General features: G+C 43.3%; 1 protein-coding gene across 1 annotated transcript in view; it reads left to right on the top strand.

Moving 5' to 3' along the window:
• The first annotated feature begins 16,565 nt into the window (after nucleotides 1-16,565).
• Nucleotides 16,566-19,248, top strand: part of LOC124306726 (3-phosphoinositide-dependent protein kinase 1) — a 334,286-nt gene continuing 331,603 nt past the window's right edge. The window contains exon 1 of the mRNA XM_046767671.1: nucleotides 16,566-16,696. Coding sequence (XP_046623627.1) covers nucleotides 16,673-16,696 — 24 coding nt within the window. The 5' untranslated portion in view covers nucleotides 16,566-16,672. The remainder of the gene's footprint in view (nucleotides 16,697-19,248) is intronic.

Below are 19,248 nucleotides of genomic sequence, written 5' to 3'. Positions count from 1 at the left end.
CCTGCACCTTTACAGGCTCGATCGTATCCGTCCACAAACTGCACCTCAGAAACTTATCGCGAGACGATTCGACGCGGTATAAAATTCCAAGAGCGACTGTCGCGTCTGCGGTGAAACGAAGCACCGGAGGACACCGACCGTAAAAACCATTCAACTTGCGGAGCCTGCAGGGCATCGATAAATCATCGATTTTCCGGTTACGCGTGACGTTGTTGGGGGTTATCTAACGAAGGCATCTCTTCATCACATGCACAAAATGCAGCGGGTTATCTCCTAAATCATTCACCGTACAGTGGGCGGCGTAAACAGAAAAGCTTGTTTCATTCCACGCTTGCAAAGCTATCCGGTCAACACCAGCGGTGGGGGAGTAGAGGACGTTCAATTCTTGGTACGTTGTGACGATGGTATGTAATGCGTCACCGGAACGAGCAACGCGTGTGACCGAACCACGTATACGTCGGGGAAAAACCACGCCTGGAGAAGGGTTGTTGGAACGGTGAAAATTTAAATAAATTTCCGTAACTTCAACAAACGTCCGCCACCCGAGTCTGTCTACAGAGCCGTTTCACCGGGCATTGCGCATCTCTTACTGTTATAATCCTAATTCCGTCACGCCAACTTATACGTGATGTCTACACAACTGGCTCGAATTATCTGTTTAATCACAGTCAACGCCGAAGCTTGTGTATATGTGTAAAAGAGGAACCCCGAGGTGTAAGTGCAGCGAGAATTTCCTGCTTACCCTATCGCGCGCACGCGATCTTCGTCGTGCCTATTGCCTGGGTATTTAGATGGAGATAGCGGAGACATCTGGAAAGCAGAAAAATAACAGACACCATCCCGTTGCAGCGTTGGTGTGATTCGGAATGTCGAGCAAACGTCAGGTGGTCGATCTTCTCACAACAACAACAACAACAGCAACATCGCGAAGAGAGATGAAGCGACCAAAAATTATAGGGTTTAAAAGAACGACAGAAAAAGTGAGGATGGGAAGAGTTCCTAAGTCCAAGGAATGCTGGTGCAGAAATTTCTCAAGTGGCAATGCACTTGCGAATGCCAACGGGACCGAGAGGAGATTGAAAGATTGGCAAAGTTTTTGGCGTGGCTAGACAAACAGCAGCGGCAGCAGAAGCAGGAACAGCATGCGGGGGAATCCGAGACGGGGAAGATCTTGAACGATGTATCAAGGATGGACGGTTAATGAGTGTTAACAGTGTCTTTTCGTGGGAGCTCATCAATTTATTAAACTTGGCAGAGAGGTTTGAGCGTAAGCCGGGTTGCCCCTCCGTCACCGGTTGCATACGCTCGTAGGTCGACGACGTCATCGGGGACGCAACCGTAGAATGGCGACGTGCCGTCGATGACGCCGATTTGCGCGTATCTCAGGTGATATCCACAAGACGCCGCCGGTGGTGACCAGGTCGTCATCGACGAACCGCAACGCCGAACTTCATCGCGAATACGCGAGGTGCTTCAGGGTATAGATATTTTTATTACATTACCGTTGCATATTGCATACTCACGCGCATGGTATTGAAGAGGCCGACGCGGACTGCAGTGCGAAAATGTCAAACAGAACTATTTCGAGATAAATATGCGCGTGTATGCCGTATCTTCTTCCGCGAATTCACTTGCGATCCCGGTGAAATCATCGAGGTAAAAATAGAGGATATATAATACAGTATAATATGTACGGTATGCATACTCGGCGGTAAAATGTTGGATTGAAAACGCAATTTCTGTACCGCGTGGTTTTACTTCGACAAGATCCAGCGTTCCTACTCGGCTCGAGTGTTTGTTTCTACGAATGACTAGAATTTCACGCCCAGTCGCCGCACACAGAATTCAGATGCGTGTCTCGGGATCTTTGCTTCGTTGCATTATTAGCAGCTACTTGCCCTGGCTTCTTCTGGTTTGGTGCATGTGTTTTCAATATGTTATGAAACCTAGTTGACCGGGTAACGGGGCGGTGGTTAAGTTTTTAAGTTTCCCGGACAATTTGCCTGCGTTTCCTGGTGACGTTCAATCCTCGCCATGGCGATTCGTTTATCGACTCTGAATTCGGAGTGAATTCGATGTTTTCGATCCGAAAAGATGTGGCAAGTTTACAAATTTTCGAAGGCATAAATGCAGCGTTCGCATTGCATTGTTTCATAAACCTTGGTTTTACACTTCGTTCCGATTAGAGTTTTATAGTTCCGAGCTGGTTAGCGGTGCATGAAAAAGACTCGTGTTATAGCTCGGTGTAGGAAGGTAGCAAATTTTGACTGTCGGCAATTAAATTTTGCTGGATTGAAATTCTCCGCCTCTCTCTCTCTCTCTCTCTCTCTCTGTTACTCCCTAAATTCACATGCTCAATTTTCATACGAACTGCAAGCAGGCAGGGAGTGTCCGACGGGGGAAAACATTCGCTCGTTAAAATTGGCTCGTAAAAAAGTTTTACAAAATAAACAGGTAGGAAGGGAGGTTTCAAGTCGAAGCGTGTGTTTATCCAAACAAATTACCATGCATGCAAATTACGTGAGTATAGGTCGCAGCGTCATGAAGAATTCAACGCCGTTTCACCGTTTCGTCGATATATCCGGTAAGACAACTACAATTTAGATTTCTACTTCGACGGGCTTCTTTTTTCCCGCTACTTACTCAAATTAGCGCGTACCGCGTATACGTATCCTTTCGCAGGCTCGGAAATCTCGTTAGTCATTGTAAATCCTGAAGGAATAAGAACGTGGGCACATAATGGCCGTTGGTCAAGCATGAGGCAAGAGGAAGAGATATAAGAAAAATAAGAAGAAGCGGCGCGCGTGTGGCCGAAAGAGGTCCGCAAACGCAATTTATCAACTCGCAAGCCCAAAACGGAGTCAAGCTGCGACGCGATTTCACGTCCATCTGTCAGGTTCGGTTAAGTTCGCAACGACACTTACGCACACGAATGTGACTCGAAACGTGGAAGCATCCTGTACACGACCAATTACGCGCAATGTAACAATAATTATTAATGTCAAGCTTACGCATATTTGTAGCGCGGAACTCTAATTGATAACTCCTGCAGAGTTTGGCGTTGGGCTATTTAAATAGTACGATTACCGGATGTCATTGAGCACGGTTTCAATCCCTCGATCCGTGCGTGTTCTTTAAAACTGATCGCATTGAATTTCTCTCGTTTATAAATCCAGGCTGTGCGATATTCTGTTCTTAACCGTCATTTTTTGTTCCTACTTTTCCACACCTACAGAAAGAACATCCCCAGATCAGCTCCGTCACACGGTTAAAAAAAATGTCCCACTAGGTCCACTAAAATTTTGGAGTTGATATAACCATTTTTTAATTTATTATCCAATAAGAAAAAAAAAAATTTACCAACCAGAAGAGGGTTTCTAGTTCTCTCTGAAACTTTCTCAACGAGTAGAATTATTCTTATCGGCAACTCAGATTTACGACCGCTTTTGATCCGAACAGCTGCTGTCCTCGACTCTGTGTGGTTCTGTTACGTGTTGGTTCGCGCGTGCTGCAGACAATGCCAAAACCTCGAAAGAGAAACGATTTTCGAAGCGAAAAGGGCACGCGATCCAAAAATTTTCACTCTAAAAAATCGGTAGCGACAGGGATTTTCGACCTTGTTAGAAAGCGCCGGATACAAAGTTGCGGGAAAAGAGAGATCCACTGTCGCAATTCGAGAAAACGAAATTGCAACGAAGCTCGACGCCCGCGGATCTGCGGAAGAAAAACTTTTAATATAGCCTTTATGGCCGGTGGTGGTGCAGCGACGCCTGTGTGCAACCCGCGAGTTTTATATCCCCATTTCCCCGAGGTGGTGTGAGGACGCGAGTGATGCCGGGGGTTTTGAGAGTACTGCCTCCACTCTCGCTGCGAGGAAAACTATAAACGCGGAGAAAATCTCATAAACCAGTGCGAAATGTATCCTTGGTTTAATTTATCTGTTTACCTCGCATAATGTCCCTGCAGCGCTCCTCTCTTATACACACCGCCTACAACTATATAATACTCGAGTAGTTAAAACTTGTTAATCTCGGTATGCTTTCACCCGAAAAGAACTGTAAAAAAAAAAAAAAACCGAAACGAAAAGAATAAAATAAAAAATAGACAAGCATAAGCACCGTAAAACTTGGCCAATAAATTTTTTTCATTTCATTGTGTCTGTCTCCCTCTCTCTCTCTCTCTCTCTCTCTCTCTCTCTGGTACACTGCACACCCAGGTGTAACCACGTAACGTGTATTTTTCTCGACATTTAAATCTACCGATTCTAAATATAACGTTGGCAGGGTCGCTAATCATTGCGAACCGGCATAACTTTGAGCGTCGTAAAAGAAGTCGAACTGAAACACAACCCATCGCTAATTGCTGTATGTAAGTTAATTTCTTCGTTGACGCGTAGTCAGTTTATTTCTTGGACTAATAATCGGGAAATCCTTCTCCGTCCACCCGATTCTATAAAATCGTAACGTCATCTTTATATCGCGAATAAACGTCGTGCGATGTTTCTTCCGAGGTTTCTTCAATGCGCCAAGGACGAAAAAATTAAAAGTGTTAAAACTTAAAAACGAAACGTGAAGATCAAACGCAAACCTGCGCCCATTGTTCGCGAGACGACAAACAAATGCTGACACAGTGCAAGTGTAAACTGGATACAAAATGACGACAACCTCGTTCAGTCAGCCCCTTGTCAACCATCCGTCTCCGCGGTCCACCCACGTGGACAATGCTACCGGTAATTACCTAAAAGCTACCGCAACAAGGCTGCCTCCCCGTGTCGTATTTTGGCATCCTTGACCTAGTCACAAAGGTACTCGAAAGCCTTCGCGCTATTGGAGGATTATAATTACGATAGCGGTGATTTCTTTTCAGCTTTTCTCCGAAATACAAATGGGGCGTTTTGAACGTGTTAATTTCCGTTTGTCGTAATACGCTTTAGCTGTTCTTATTTACGAGGGAAACGGTGCTCGGCTTATTCTAGTCGTTCGATCGCGTCGAAAAATTTGTTTGCATCGGCACTCCGACATCAAGGCGTGACTCAGAGAAATTTTTTTCGTTTAATTCGGATAAATGTTTGTTCTTTGATCCCGTTCCTCTTCCCGGTCCGCCATGTTTATATTGGAAAAAAGCCGCGTGCGAACGCAGGCGAGCTATTACACAATAGCATCGCGTCGGGTTTGCGCAGCCCTGCGAATCGGACAATGAAATCCAGTGTTCCTGTTGGGAAAAGCTAATATTTACCAGGAATACCGACGTTGATCGCCGGCGTCGATTGTGGTTCATTCATCCTTGACGGAAAGTCAATATTCCTCCGCGGCGCAGCCGTTTGATTACGAAAATCAAGATGTCTCTCTGATCTATAAGCGATATAAGCGAAATGGATGCACAATGAACGCCCTGCGCAACACCAAACTCCGCCTATGTGCGTGTAACGCGTGTATACGTTAGTTCCCGTTTCCGTTTTTCCACATTTTCTCTTTTCTTCTCGTCGGTAGTTTCTACCGCAGGTAGCGACGCATCGCTGTGCGGTAGATTAGCCTCCTTGTCGTCAGTTTTGTTTCCGCTGGCGATATCAAGCATGTTTCCACACACCGACTTGCAACTTCAAACGGATTGTTACCTACACCGGCAGCTGTATCTCACCTCGTGGTCTCACCAAATGTCAAAGAGAATTGAGACGTCATTATTGCGCGAGTCATTTGAAACTTTGCAGTCGTCGTCGAGTCGAGGATGCCATTAAAACGTTCAAGTTTTAATACGGCGTGCCGACGTGCGACATTTACCGGGTAATCATGCTAGCCACAATTCCGGCATTTGGTATTAACTATTTATCATTGATGTTTGAGGCCTATAAGATCATTTTCACCCTTCGGCGTTTTTGCGCTAAGATCGAGGACACGTACATCTATGGATCAGGCAAATTTTCTCTTCGATTCAATCGCTATTCCGTTCAATCAAATTTCCGATTACGAATGAATAGAAACGAGTTTAATTCATTTTCTTGATCTCTGGCGTTAAAACATCATTTCTATGTGCACCTACAAACGGCAGAGTAAGAACCGTGGGAATCGCAGTAGCTATAAATAATCAAGGTAAAGTTGATGCGACTAGGAAACGTTGAACTATCGTATATCATTGTGCACAGTATAGAGCCGAGCGTATGAGACTGTAGCTGTGATATCGTAATCGAATTGAAATCAGGTCATAAATAATATAATTGCTTTACCTCGCGCGGCTTACGAGATCTCTCGGACGATCTTCACGGACCAATCCACTCGGAGACCTTGCACGTCGTGCAAACGGATCCTTTACCGGATTAGCATACGGGTGAGAGAGCTGGACGGATATTCATTCATAAAACGCAAAGCGAATCAGGTTTGATTGCGGTGAAACCTGGACGCCCTCGTCAATTTCTGCATATCATTATATCACGATACATACTATACGTTGTAGTTACTTGACCGTCTGAAAGACCTGAAAGAATTTTTAGGCACGAGAAAATTATTCGGATGTCGCTCGATCGCGCAGATCGACAAACATAATTGAAGAAGAATGAAATAAAATACAGTTGTATTTTCGATATTTAGTCTCGAAACACCGTTTTAAAATTCCGAATTTCCTTTCTCGTGCAGACTTGGTTCCACCTTGCAAAACTGCAGAGCGAACAAGTCGAGCCAACCTGTGCAAGTAAAAAATTGCGGGAGTATCCATAAGCGCATGTTTGGTTGTGGAAACCGTATGACGGAGCATAGGTTGACGACGTCCTAGTCCAGTAGAGTTTTTTTGACGTATAGAAAAATGTCCCCCCGACGCGTAAACAACCGCGACGTACCCCGAAAATAGTAGCACGGTCCAAGCGACGTGCGGGGGAAGGCTAGAGCTAGATATCTGGCTGGTTGTGCCATTTGACAACGCCCACGCGTTCTTCTGCTCGACAGAGAGTTGGATATTGTACCGGCGGCGCCTGCCTCTCGCTTGCCTTCTTCGCCGGCTAAGCTGATGGGAACGAATTATTATTGGCCGGGTTTAAAACCTTCGGAAACGCGTGTTGCGTGCCGTTGCCAAACCGCGACGAATACACGCCATGCGCCCCAGATCCATTCGACGTCCGGAGTGCATTCTCCGCTGTCCCCGTGTATCGGAATCGAGAGATGAAGTCGGCTTGCGATGCACCCCTAATGGATCGGTAAAAAATACGGAGCTCCGTCGGATCGGCCTGAACCGTATTGCGACGATCTACTTTGGTTCGCCACCCACGTAGTAAAAGGGCGATTCCGATGAGTCGTAGAAAAATCTGATCAGATGTACGTCACCGATCATTTTTCACAGTCTGAATCAACGATAAGCCCTTGTTTTTCTTATCCCTGTCTCGTATTCTTTCGCTATTATATAGATAACGAAAGAAATACGGGGGATGGGTGTTGTAATTTAACACCCGTCAAGAAACGAGATAAATTGGTTTGTCTAGAGTCAACGATTCCGATAAATGCGATCCGTCGAAAGCGTTTCAGTTCCATCCAGGTTTTCACATTCAATTTATATCGGTAGGTATACCGTAGCGTAGGTATATCCGTATTTCTGTACACGTGTACATATATATACGCATGCGACAAATACAAAGAGTAGCTACTACATGCTTTCAAGTTTGTAGAATGCAGCCGCGTGTTCTTTTAAAAAAATGTACAATCGTCTTTTTAACGGTGGCTTTACATGTGGCATGCCTGTATGTGTGAATGCATACGTATGTCACACATGTGTACAATGTGTGCATGCTTCTTTGTAAACACACATACGTACAAGAGGAGCGGTTAACACGGACCTCGGAAAAATTTTCGCCCCTTAACTGACAGCCGTCACACCCCCGCACTTGACACTTGACATTTGACGGTTTGTTGCTGCCTTCCTGACTGGCACGAGCAAAACCGATTCGAAAATAATTTAACATCCGCTTTACTACCGTCGGGTGTAAGGCGGCCCGGGTCACCGGGAGGGGCAACCTTTGACGACGATGAAAGATTTGTTGCGTTCGCCGCTGGATATTCACCGACTCTCGTCGTCTTCCTCCAACCACCTTTTTTCTCTCCTCCACCACTTCCTATAACACGATCGGAATTTCACGCGTTTATTTTATTTTCACGTATGACGGATTGATTCATGTTAATTTTAGAATTATTTATTTTTTCTGCGTCTCATATATTGTTTCTGAAAGGAGGCGTACGTACAGGTGCTCGAGTTCACGCTTGAAATCTGTCCAAAAAATTTGTCAAAATTTGTTTCACATCGTCGTATATCGTCGTCTTTGTAATGCAACGCGAAATAAAAGTGAAGTGTATATACAAAAAAAAAATACAAATAAATTGAATATAGTGAAAAATGTATCTTCTCTTCGGCTGGATTCAAACTCGACGTTACAATACTCGGCGTTATAAGATCCGAAAATGCACGCACGACGGTTTGAGAATAATAATGAGGCAGTGAAATAGCGAGGGAGGACGAACAAGGAATGAGAGATTTCAAACGATAGAAAAGAATAATAACAACGCGAAGAGTGGACGACGGCCCCATCATCGTGGGCCCACGCCACGCGTGTTTTCACCTTTTCTCCCGAGGTCCGGTTCTTTCGAATGTACGTATATCACGATCATGATTATGATACAGACTCGCGAGTTTTCTACCACGTTATAAAATGAGACGCTGCGATTCCTCTGTCTCAAAAAGAAACTATTTTCTATTTCAAGAGAAGAAGAGAAGCCGAATAAAAATCAAGTCAACTTTGTGCACAGCTGATTGATTTTTTACAAGCTGTGGCTACCGCGCTGTACGTACATATAATTAGAAAAATTTGATCACACAAATGACTTATCAATTAAATGAATTGAATCACGGGTCGAAAATCGTCGAATAGATGATCAAGATAGATCAAGCGAGAAACCCGATAATTATGCAATTCTGCATGACATAGGTACGGCGTCAAGAGGCAAAACCTCAAGTGTAACATCCTTGAAAGATGAAAGAAATCTCGTTAGATTCACGCATGCGAATTGGCAACTGTATTATTTGCACACTTGGTTACCCACGGGTGGCGCCTGAAAATTTTGCATTAGTTATTTCGCAGGCGAATGCAGAAGGGGAAAAGGGATGGGGAGGATTCTTCTTATTATACAAATTGGCACGGTCTTGTAAGCTTGACATTTGGGCGTGACGCTAGCTTTTAAAACTTTGCGTCCTTAAGAACACAATCGTCGAGTCCATCATCGCTGTTTTGGCAGTCACGGCGCGATGAGGGAGAAACTTGGTAGAGAATAAAAATGAAAGTCGTCGAGAAAATTGAGGAACAACACGTAAATCGATAGTGACGGTTTTTTTTCTTTCTACACTGAAAATCTCTTCGAAACCGATTGTACGGGAAAGAAAGGCCGTCTTAACAACGCGATGAACGCTTTGAAGCGCTGCAGCGCTTTGCGGTCGAATCGCGTGTCGTTTTATTTGCGAGATTGCGGGGCGAGAATCGTTACAGGGCAACTGGACCGGCATCAGCCTCTGAATCGGAGTGGTGCGACTTGCGAGGAATTTAACGTGAGGTTACTAGGTGCGACACTCGGGAAAGTGACGAAATGTCTTTTATCTAATCCTACGTTCCCGCCTCGGCTCGACGGCAGCAAAGACGAAGAGGAAGACGACGACAAGGGGGATCGGCACGTCAGTTAAAACGAACGAAACGAGAATACCGCCTTTTTGTTTTCACGCCCGTCGACGGTCCGGTCAGCCTTGTTATTCGACATGTTATTCGTGGCTAAAGAGCTGAGCCTTGAAAATGATTTCGTCCAATAACAAAAGGGAGTCTGATAAATACCCGAGTAGTCCGGTCAGCGGACGGAGAAACGGGAAACGAAAAATGAAGGAAAAGTTTGCTCCGACGAGCGTCGTTTCACCGAAATAAACACACCGGCAACGTTCGCTTTGCGATTATTCCTGAAAACGACGATGATGTATCAGCGGTGAGCGGAGCAAAGCGAAATATATGATACAAAAAATAAGTAAATAAGTAAATAAAAAAATAAGAAAAATGCATAAGTAGGTGAGGGCAATTTGGAGAGTTCGGGCGACGTTGCGCGATACTTCCGGTCGAATAACCGCTTGCATCCCGCCATGCGAAACGCGGTGTGCTCCCAGTATCGCAGGTCGGCGTTGTCGGGTGTTGTTACAGCCTGGGTATATTCTCTCGGGCATCTCGTATAAAATGAACGAGAAGAAGAGCGGCGGTGCACGAGAGTTTGGTGGTTTAACGGGGACGCTAAATCAAAACGGGTAAAAAGCTGCCAAGATGACAGTAATACCTCAACAACGGCGTTGCCCGCCGCCAGGAAACCTCCTCGAGGTTTCAGGTACATTAATAATAATGTACGCGGTTTGAGCGCCTGTAAACAGTGCCAAATATTCGTCCCGCCTTGCCAAAATCGATATAAACAATATCGCCGCCCTGCCGAAGTTGTCACGGTAGCATAAAATATGCCTAAGAAACGCACCGCTCCACAGCTTTAGCATCCCTTGCCGCATTCTTTTCACGCCTCTGAATAATCCCGCAATATTTGAACCTGCGTTGTGTCCGGTGCGGGGAATTCGCTGCAGTTCACCGGGCGAATAAAATTAGGGCAAGGCCCTCGAGGCTCGCGGTAAAGCCGAACAATTTGTACGTACCTACTGCCAAACAAAGCCTCTCTCCCGCGTGTTTTCGCAGGTATTTTGCGGTTCGACACGTTGTACCTTCGCACTTTTATGTTGTAGGTACCTAACCTAACCAGCCTGGCTGGATCTGGGATGTAAACGCGTAACGGGGGCCGTAACTCCCGAGCGATGAATTTGCCTCGAGGTAAAATGACCGCTTCCGGTTTACGCCCTTGCTTGAAAGGCGAACGAAAGTCTCGGTGTAGATCGTATCGTCGACGTATGAGATAAGAAAAAAAAAAAATACGAGGAAAAACGAATAAACGAAAGAAATTGCAGCCGCGAACCGTTACTCGCGCGTGGGCGATAAATTCATGAATAAATCGGTTCGTATCTTGGCCCAAAATTTGGTCAAGCAAGGTTGACGATGTCGTAAGTGTCTTATGCCGATTTAATAACCGAGGATTCATTTGTCATCATTTTACGATTCCATATACAGCGAGGTTTCGGGCTTTCGGTAGATTTTTTTTCATTTGAAAATCTATTGCCTGAAATCATTCTTTCTGTTTGGATAAAGGAACGTTTTAATTTTCAGAGAACACCGCACCGCATCGATGTAACGTATGACGTCACGAAGCGTGCAATGGAGCGTAAAATTATGAATGAGCATTGTCATGGCGTTTCTTTTGAATCATTACTTGTTACCAAATATGCTTGAGCGTGTAAGATTGAAAACGGTTTTTAAAAATTGACTGGCTCTTCCTCGGCTTTCTCTCAATTTTTTAAATTATTTTCCCTTTGGATTCGTTGTAGAATTTAATTAGGGAATTAAATCGCCCGACGAAGCCAGAATACATTTCCAAATTCTCATCTGGCTCTCGGTGTATTTCCATTTCCTGTCATTTTTTACACAGCTTGTCTATACCTACGATACTTATTTCTCTCAATCTGGAAAATAAATCGTAAATCAAAGTCGGTGATAACAGAAACACGTTTTACGATCAGAGCTAAGAAACTAACCGCACGTAAACTCTTAATTCGAGCTACATTTACAGCAGCATACGTAAAGCCTCGGGTGAGGACTCTGATGTTAATGCGGGTATTAATTTGATTAACCTGTGCGTTCGGCACGCAATTAAAGCTCGGATATAAATTCGGTCATTCGAATTGGGAGGAAAGTTGAGCGGAAACCGTGACGAGGCTTTTTAGACTTCCAGGAGTTTGTTTTTGGGCTGTTCGACTTTATAAGGCCTGCAATTACCTCGACACATCGCGAGGACGGAATAAATTACATCTCGCAACGAATTTCGATCGTCGGTGCTGCGGCGTTTCCAGTATTTCGTCCAACAACGTGTGTGGTCCGAGGTTTGAAGGAGAAGGAGAGTAAGCACGTGTCGCAGACGCGTTCCCGCGTTTTTGCAACATTCGCCGAATTTAATCGTTTCTTCGTTTTTCCCCGTTTTTATCCAAGATTCCAAAATTTTACTGACCGTGCTTACAAACGAGCGCGCGTCCGAAAGGTTTACAGAATGCGGTGAAAACGTGTCGGAAAGATCTTACAGCGGAGAGAATAAAATTAAAGAACTAAATAAGTGAAAACAAAACAACAACAAAAAATAAGAAAAAAACATTTGGAAAGAAAACAAAAATAAAAATAAAAAAAAAAAAAAAAAAACTTCACGTAATTACCGCGATCGAGCGAATCTTTTCTCTTCCCCGGCTTTACAGAAGATCGAAAAAACGCGAAACAAACCGCGATTCCTTTTTGTCGTATCGATCCGACCGAATATCGATCGATCTCGCGTATACCTGTGTATACAGGCTACGGTTGTAAGAACGCGAAACTCTCTTCAAACGTCGACGTTTCCAAGGATTCACAATCCCTGCGATTGTCCTCGTGATTGAATAAATATACATAAATTTATATTATTATACACAGGTTACAAGCGGCACGCCTCGAGTAGCTGCACACACTGGTGACGTTTCAAGATTACGTCTACGCGTTATAAATGATATGTAATTCAATGTACGTTACTACATATTATACTCTTACGATCGATGAAGTGAATTGTACGTAGTATGGATTTTTATTTTTATTTCTGAGCCACGAAATTCGTTGTTTTATTTAAATGAATGCGCGTGAAATTGGAATTATTCTAACAATTCGAGTAATAACATTCAACTCTTATTATTCATACATCAACATAAACACTTTGACGCGTTACGTAACCTACCGCACGACGAATAATATTATTATTTTTTTTTTCCTCTTGATGACGTCACCAAGCTGATTTCGCGATTCGAGATAAGAGTCAAACAAAATATGACACAAATACCTGTTACCATCACCGCGGTTGCGTAACCGCGATATAAATCGGATTTCGATACACTTTGAGATAATGGGATCAGATCCAAATCATGGCCGTAAGTCCGGCAGGCAGCGTATAGCTTTCGCGTCAAGCAATAAGCAGCATAAATCCAAAGAGCTATCGGCGTATTGAAATTTTTCACGAGGTTGTTTGGTATCGAAGAGAACGATTAGCTGTTGCAAATTGCAAGTAAATAACAATAACAATAACAAAAATAACAACAACGATAATAATAATAATGAGTTGTATGCATGTACGTATGTTTCTTTTCTGCCCGATGATACAGCCGACGCCCACGCGATAGCTTAGCTAAAGCCGATGAATCACGCGTCAATTTTGAAAAAGAAATACACTTAAAATAAAATAACAGGCAGATTTGCGATCCACGATCACCGGCGGGGATGGCGATAAGGTAGGACAGAAGAAAAAAAGACAAAGTGAAATAAAAGAACGACAAATACGCGATTGAGAAATGAATGAGGGAATCGAAGCGGACTAGGGGAGACGATATGAAATAAAATCGCCTACATGAAAATCGTAATTTACGGAGGAATTTTTTTCCTCTTTCTTGTACCTGTATGTACCTACCACACATATATAAGGATGGGTGTAATGTACGATACATCATGGATATGGTACACGCAGAAACTTTGACTGCGTATATATATATATACCTACACATATATCAAGAATATTCAACAAATGTCGCGAAATATTCACATAGTTGTACCCCGCAAAGACAAAGGCATTTTCCATAAATCTTTGGCTATTTTGGCACAAGTCGTATCGCGGTAACGCGGCCTCGCATTATGTTACACGAACGACCGTTTTCTGGCGAAAATGTCATTTGTTTCCTAGCAATGCGGCGGTATTTTCATTCGTTGACAAGTCTAATTTATACACGGTGAATCGTTCCATCAAGATAAAAAATAGAAATATTTTTTTTTTTCAACAGAAAAAAAAAATTGAAACAGTTATTTAGAAAAATGGAAAGAAAAATTCGGGGAAAGAAGAGAGTAAAAAAAAGTGAGAAAACAGTTTGTCAATGTCTGTCCGGATACCCGCACCTGATATTTCTCGCCAGCGGAAATACACGCTAAATCATCGCTTCACAAGGGGATGGCCCAATCGCCCACAGTTCTAATTGTGAGAGTCATAGTAGCAATGACACAGCGCTTTGGTGCATAGTTATAAGTGGCACGGTTTAGTGGCCTATAGTTCCATGGAACACATAAATAAACGATGTACACAGACTGGAACAGCCCAACTTTTACGTTTTACAAATTCCGCAGAAAATTTCGTACTGAAAATTGCAAGTTCCGAAAAAACCTGCGTTATTGATACAGTGAAACGCCTTTTTTCTTGCATCAGACAATGTGAAAGGGTGTCCAATAAATTAATCCGCAATGCTTAATCGATCTCTGTCTCTGTGTTTTTCACAGGAAGCAAGAGACACCTCCAGCTTTAACTCCCGTAGCAGTGTGTCGCCTATTTTAGGAAGAGGATCGGTGCGCCCAATCCTACGATTCCAAGCTTTTTCACACTATAGCAGAATCGAGACTGCGATGCTTCGATTTCAACGCAGGGAATTTTTATCGTGGATGCGATCGGTATGTTTTTATTTTTCTCTTTTTGTGCAAGCGCGAATATATTTTTTATGATCTTTGTTCGTTTGGATTTCTGCACCCTTAAAATTGGCACTGAACCGAAACTCTAGGACTTCAAGTAATACGGATTAGTCTATAAGTTTTCAACATAAGTGTGTTGAAAAAACTTGTCACGATACCGCAAACCTTATGTCACTAATTTTTCAGCCTATTTCCGAATGATCGTTTCAGCGAATTGGACAAAATTGTTGCCTGAAATGTTGCAGAAAATCTTCTCGATTTAGTTTTTTTCAACTCTACCAACATTTTGCAGCTGCATCTCTTTCGATTCTTTTTCTAATATTGTATTGCATTCCTTTGGACGAATTAGATACAAGGCATTTTTGAGACCTTTATTCTATACGGTTTATGGAATATAAAATTTTCTACTCCGATGATTTCCGATGCAAAACATATTTTCAACCGACTGTAACTTCCGAAAGCCAAACTTGATCATCAAAGTTAAAAATTGGAATTGTTCTCATTGAAAGGCATTGTTTAAATAAACAACTCGAAAGTGTGCAGCATGCTTAGAACAATGAAATTGTGCTCCCAAATTGAAAAATCAAATTCTCGCATTGTAATAATCATTTCGTACATTGCTGTCTAACTTAGGCACATTTTTATTCTTTCAATTCACGGAATGAACCACAAATTAATTTCAATCGGTATGATCACGGCGAACGGGGGGAGGGGAGTGTTTACTATTCTCATTTCTCTGTTAACAGACCCCTACTTCACCGCGTCATGAAAGTATAACTACGTTTCGCTAGGCTGCAATAGCCCTCGTTGTTTATTGACACCGGGGGCCACAGATGCCTTATTCTTCTGGATAATATTTTACAACACGGCCTGTAGTGTCGACTATACCGAATAGAGGCAAAAAATGTGAAAACGTGCTTCGGTTTTTCAAGATTTTAAAAATTTCTTTCGTCCGAATTTCTCACAAGATATCCGTTCGATACGTTGTGTGACATATAGTATAATAATTCCACTTAAATAAACATATATGTACATGAATGAAAGAAAACTCTTAATCGTAACGGAAGTGAATTTGTGGCAGAATGATGGAAAAGAAAATAATAAATTTAAAAAAAATTCCATATACCGCCGAACTCGAAGGAACGAATCAGCGGTCGGACGGAGTTTTAAAAATGTTGCGTATCAGTGACCGGGTGCGCCATCTACTCGCGTTGTGAGGAGGTGTTTAAAAATGGTAGTTTTTACCGGCGCAATCGGTGTGCGAGTTGGTTGAGCGCATAGCGAGAGGCGAGCCAACATAACCCAACCTAGCGTAAACATAATCATCACGGAAGCGAGACTGGAGTGCGGAAATCGTTGGGAAACGGGCGAACCTAGATCGAGCGAGGGTCGCGATTCGGGCGAAGATGCACCGTCGTCCGTAGACAGGGGGATGATAGAATATTTGAAAATTCTGGGGCGCCGATCAGGCGTTAAGAGAGGGTTGAAATACGGCCCGAACCTTCCGTCGAGGCGACATACAGCCGCGCACCGTCTCGCGAATCGTCAAATTTCGCGTATGCGAATGTGGGATTCTGGATCTTACCTTGTCGGTGGGCCCTGGGAGGGCCCTGGGAGTTCGGCCAATGCTGAGGAGCGGCTTTGTCGATCGCGGCACTCGAAATTCGGACCGCGCGAATTCACTTGTCACAAATTAAAGTAACACCACTGACGGCGGCCATACTGCGATCAGGCATCGCTGGTCGTCCGGCAGCTCGGCTCTGGCAGCGTTTCGGGAAATCAGTCTCTGAGGGTTCGCCGACGAGCGTCGAGAGGGCGCCACCGTGCGGTCTGAAGGTGGCTTCGACCGGCCTGCCGACGGATACTCGCCGTCGAACGCTATGGCTGACAGTTTTTGCTATTTCAAGATAGCGGTTGCGTGTGTGACGACGGTGTGCGCCGAGTGTTGCTGAACCTAAAACAGCCTGTCCGCCGCTCCTTTTATTTCTGTGCAAAGTGAACCACACTCGACTCGAGATGTCCGAGGCTCCAACACCGATGGTAAGTGCATGACATTACCCACCGTTCCCCCCCTTCAAGCCCCTGTCAATTGACAACACGTCGGTCATTCGCGCCCGGCTGTGCGACAGCTGCTGCTAAAAAATCCAGCCTCTCGTCGTCGGCCACCCGGAGCAAATTATCGTCACTCTCCTTATTATTCTTCGCCACTCGTTACGTCAAGGTACGTACGTATGCATGTACGTACACAACCGACCGCCGGGCGCACGCGCCGCCTCGTCTTCCTTCTTTCCTTCCTTCCTAGCGTAGCTTGGCTGCGTGTGTGCTTGCCTGTGTTTACGCCGGCCGTCGGGGTCAATGTGATTCCTTATCAATGCTCAGCTGTGCGGTCGGGGCCGCCTCGCCTTCCCCTTCCTCGCCTCATTCATTCCATTCGAAACCCCGTCGGCTTCTCTCTCTTTCTCTCTCCCGCCGCCATGTGCACCCGCCATGAGGCGTGCGTGGGTGAATTACAGCATTTAAACTCCTGACGTCACGCGTCAAAGTCGACGATCGCAATTGTCACGCCACATTGTCTCGGCGTTGCATCTCTCCGTTTACGCATTGTGAGATTCGTACACACTGTGCCCTAGATTGTATGTACATAGGCGGCGAACGTAATCCTGATTACGATGTCCTGATTTATTGGAGGAGGATCGATTATAAAGAAATCAGTTCTTCGGCGAAAATGTTCTACAGAAATATTTTTCTACCGAATACTTTCCGACAGAAAGGAATTCGAGATTCGCATCAGAAATAAACCTGCATGAATTATCTTACAGAAGAGCTGTTCTACAGAATATTTTTCTACGGAACAGTTTTATAGTTATACACACCCAACACAATACCCGTACTACGAAACACAAATTCAACGCAGATAATTTAAATTAAATTAGATTAAATTAAATCAGAATGTATGATTTTGAAACGATTCGATGATTGCTCCGAATTTGCGTTGTGTCAAACACAATCTGTAAAAAAATATTCTACGGAACAATGTTCTGTAGAACAATTCTGCCCGTAGAATAATTCATGCAAATTTATTTCTGATGTGAATCTTGAATTCCTTTCTGTAGTAAAATATTTCTGTAGAAACGATTCTATAGAACATATTCTGTAGAACATTTTCGCTGTAGAATTGATTTCTGTAGAACCGAACCCCATTCGATTTACTTCTTCCTGATTGTTTCGTGCTTTTCTCGCAATGATTGTTGTCCATGTTTCAACCTTCTGGCTATTAAGCTAACGTAAGAGTTGTGGAATTTTATTTGCTCGATGTCTTGTTGACGGTATTATCTCGGAATGTTGATGCATAATAAAATCGTCTTATGTAAGGTTACAGACCAAATATTCACTGTCATTGGGGACAGTCTGAACGAAGAATTTCCAACTAATCGAGTTTAAGGAAATCGCTTCTATTTTACATTCCAAACGATTCTACAGTTGTATCAGGTTTTCTGTACCTTCATTTCACAGTTGTAGATACGACTCTATGATAGGTGGAAAAATATATTTTTAGCTGACAAAATCTTTGAAGAAAGTGAATCACCTCGTTCACAGCAAATCAACGTGATTATTTGACATACCGGTACGAAATTGAAAAATAAAAACTAAATATCATATTGAGTAGCATCAATGAATTATTGAGTAAATTATAGTTAAAATTTTATCAACCATATCGTTGGATCTTTTCACATCACGCTGTTATTTTTCGAATACTTTGCTTCCGTAATGTTTTTAGTACACTGTACGTATATTCTTTCTAAAAATACGCACTACTTTCCTTCTCATCCTGATCTTATTTTCTTCTCTTTTCGTATTTTCGTATTTTTGTATTTTTGTATAATATACACGAGACGCTTGTCGTCATGCTTAAAGTAAATATTCCCTGTTCTTAAATCCCTCCGTTTACGTAATCATTTGCGACTCGCCATTATGTCCACCACACGTGCTATTAACGGGGTCTCGTATCCCCGTTATCGCTTCGCCGGAGATCGCCGCAGGTGCCTGTACAAGAGTACATACATTTTATCGTAAATATCGCAATATTATTCGCAATCGTGATTTACGTGAGATTTAGCAGGGAGTACTTTATTATTGATTGACAGCTATGAGATTTCCAACACGTTTGATACGCAGTTTGAGTGTGCAGCTGATTGCTGTATAAATATGCGCTATATATAAGGAATGGACGTCGAAACAACTTATTTCAGATTTTACTCTGCATAGACCATACGTACCAATTGACAATGTATATATAGATACTGTTGAACAAACTTTTTCCAAAAATCCAATCTCGAGAAGTGTAATTAAATTTTCCATGGCGATGCACATGATCTCGTGATATTGAAAATTTTATCAGTGCAACGTTTACGATGTGTTTAGTAAGGCCTTCGGTTCTACAGAAATCTATCCTAAAGAGGAAAAGTTCTGCAGAGAATACCGTACAGAATCTCTTCTACAGAAATTTTATCCTACCATTTTATACGCTTGTCTGAAGCTCAAAATCAACGCACTGATATTCTTCAAACTTGAGCACTGCTTCGAAGTTATCG

This window comes from Neodiprion virginianus, chromosome 6, assembly GCF_021901495.1.
Source record: "Neodiprion virginianus isolate iyNeoVirg1 chromosome 6, iyNeoVirg1.1, whole genome shotgun sequence".
In the NCBI taxonomy this organism is placed as follows: domain Eukaryota; kingdom Metazoa; phylum Arthropoda; class Insecta; order Hymenoptera; family Diprionidae; genus Neodiprion; species Neodiprion virginianus.
The sequence above is the reverse complement of the archived record's forward strand: the minus strand, read 5'-3'. Positions and strand labels throughout refer to the sequence as shown.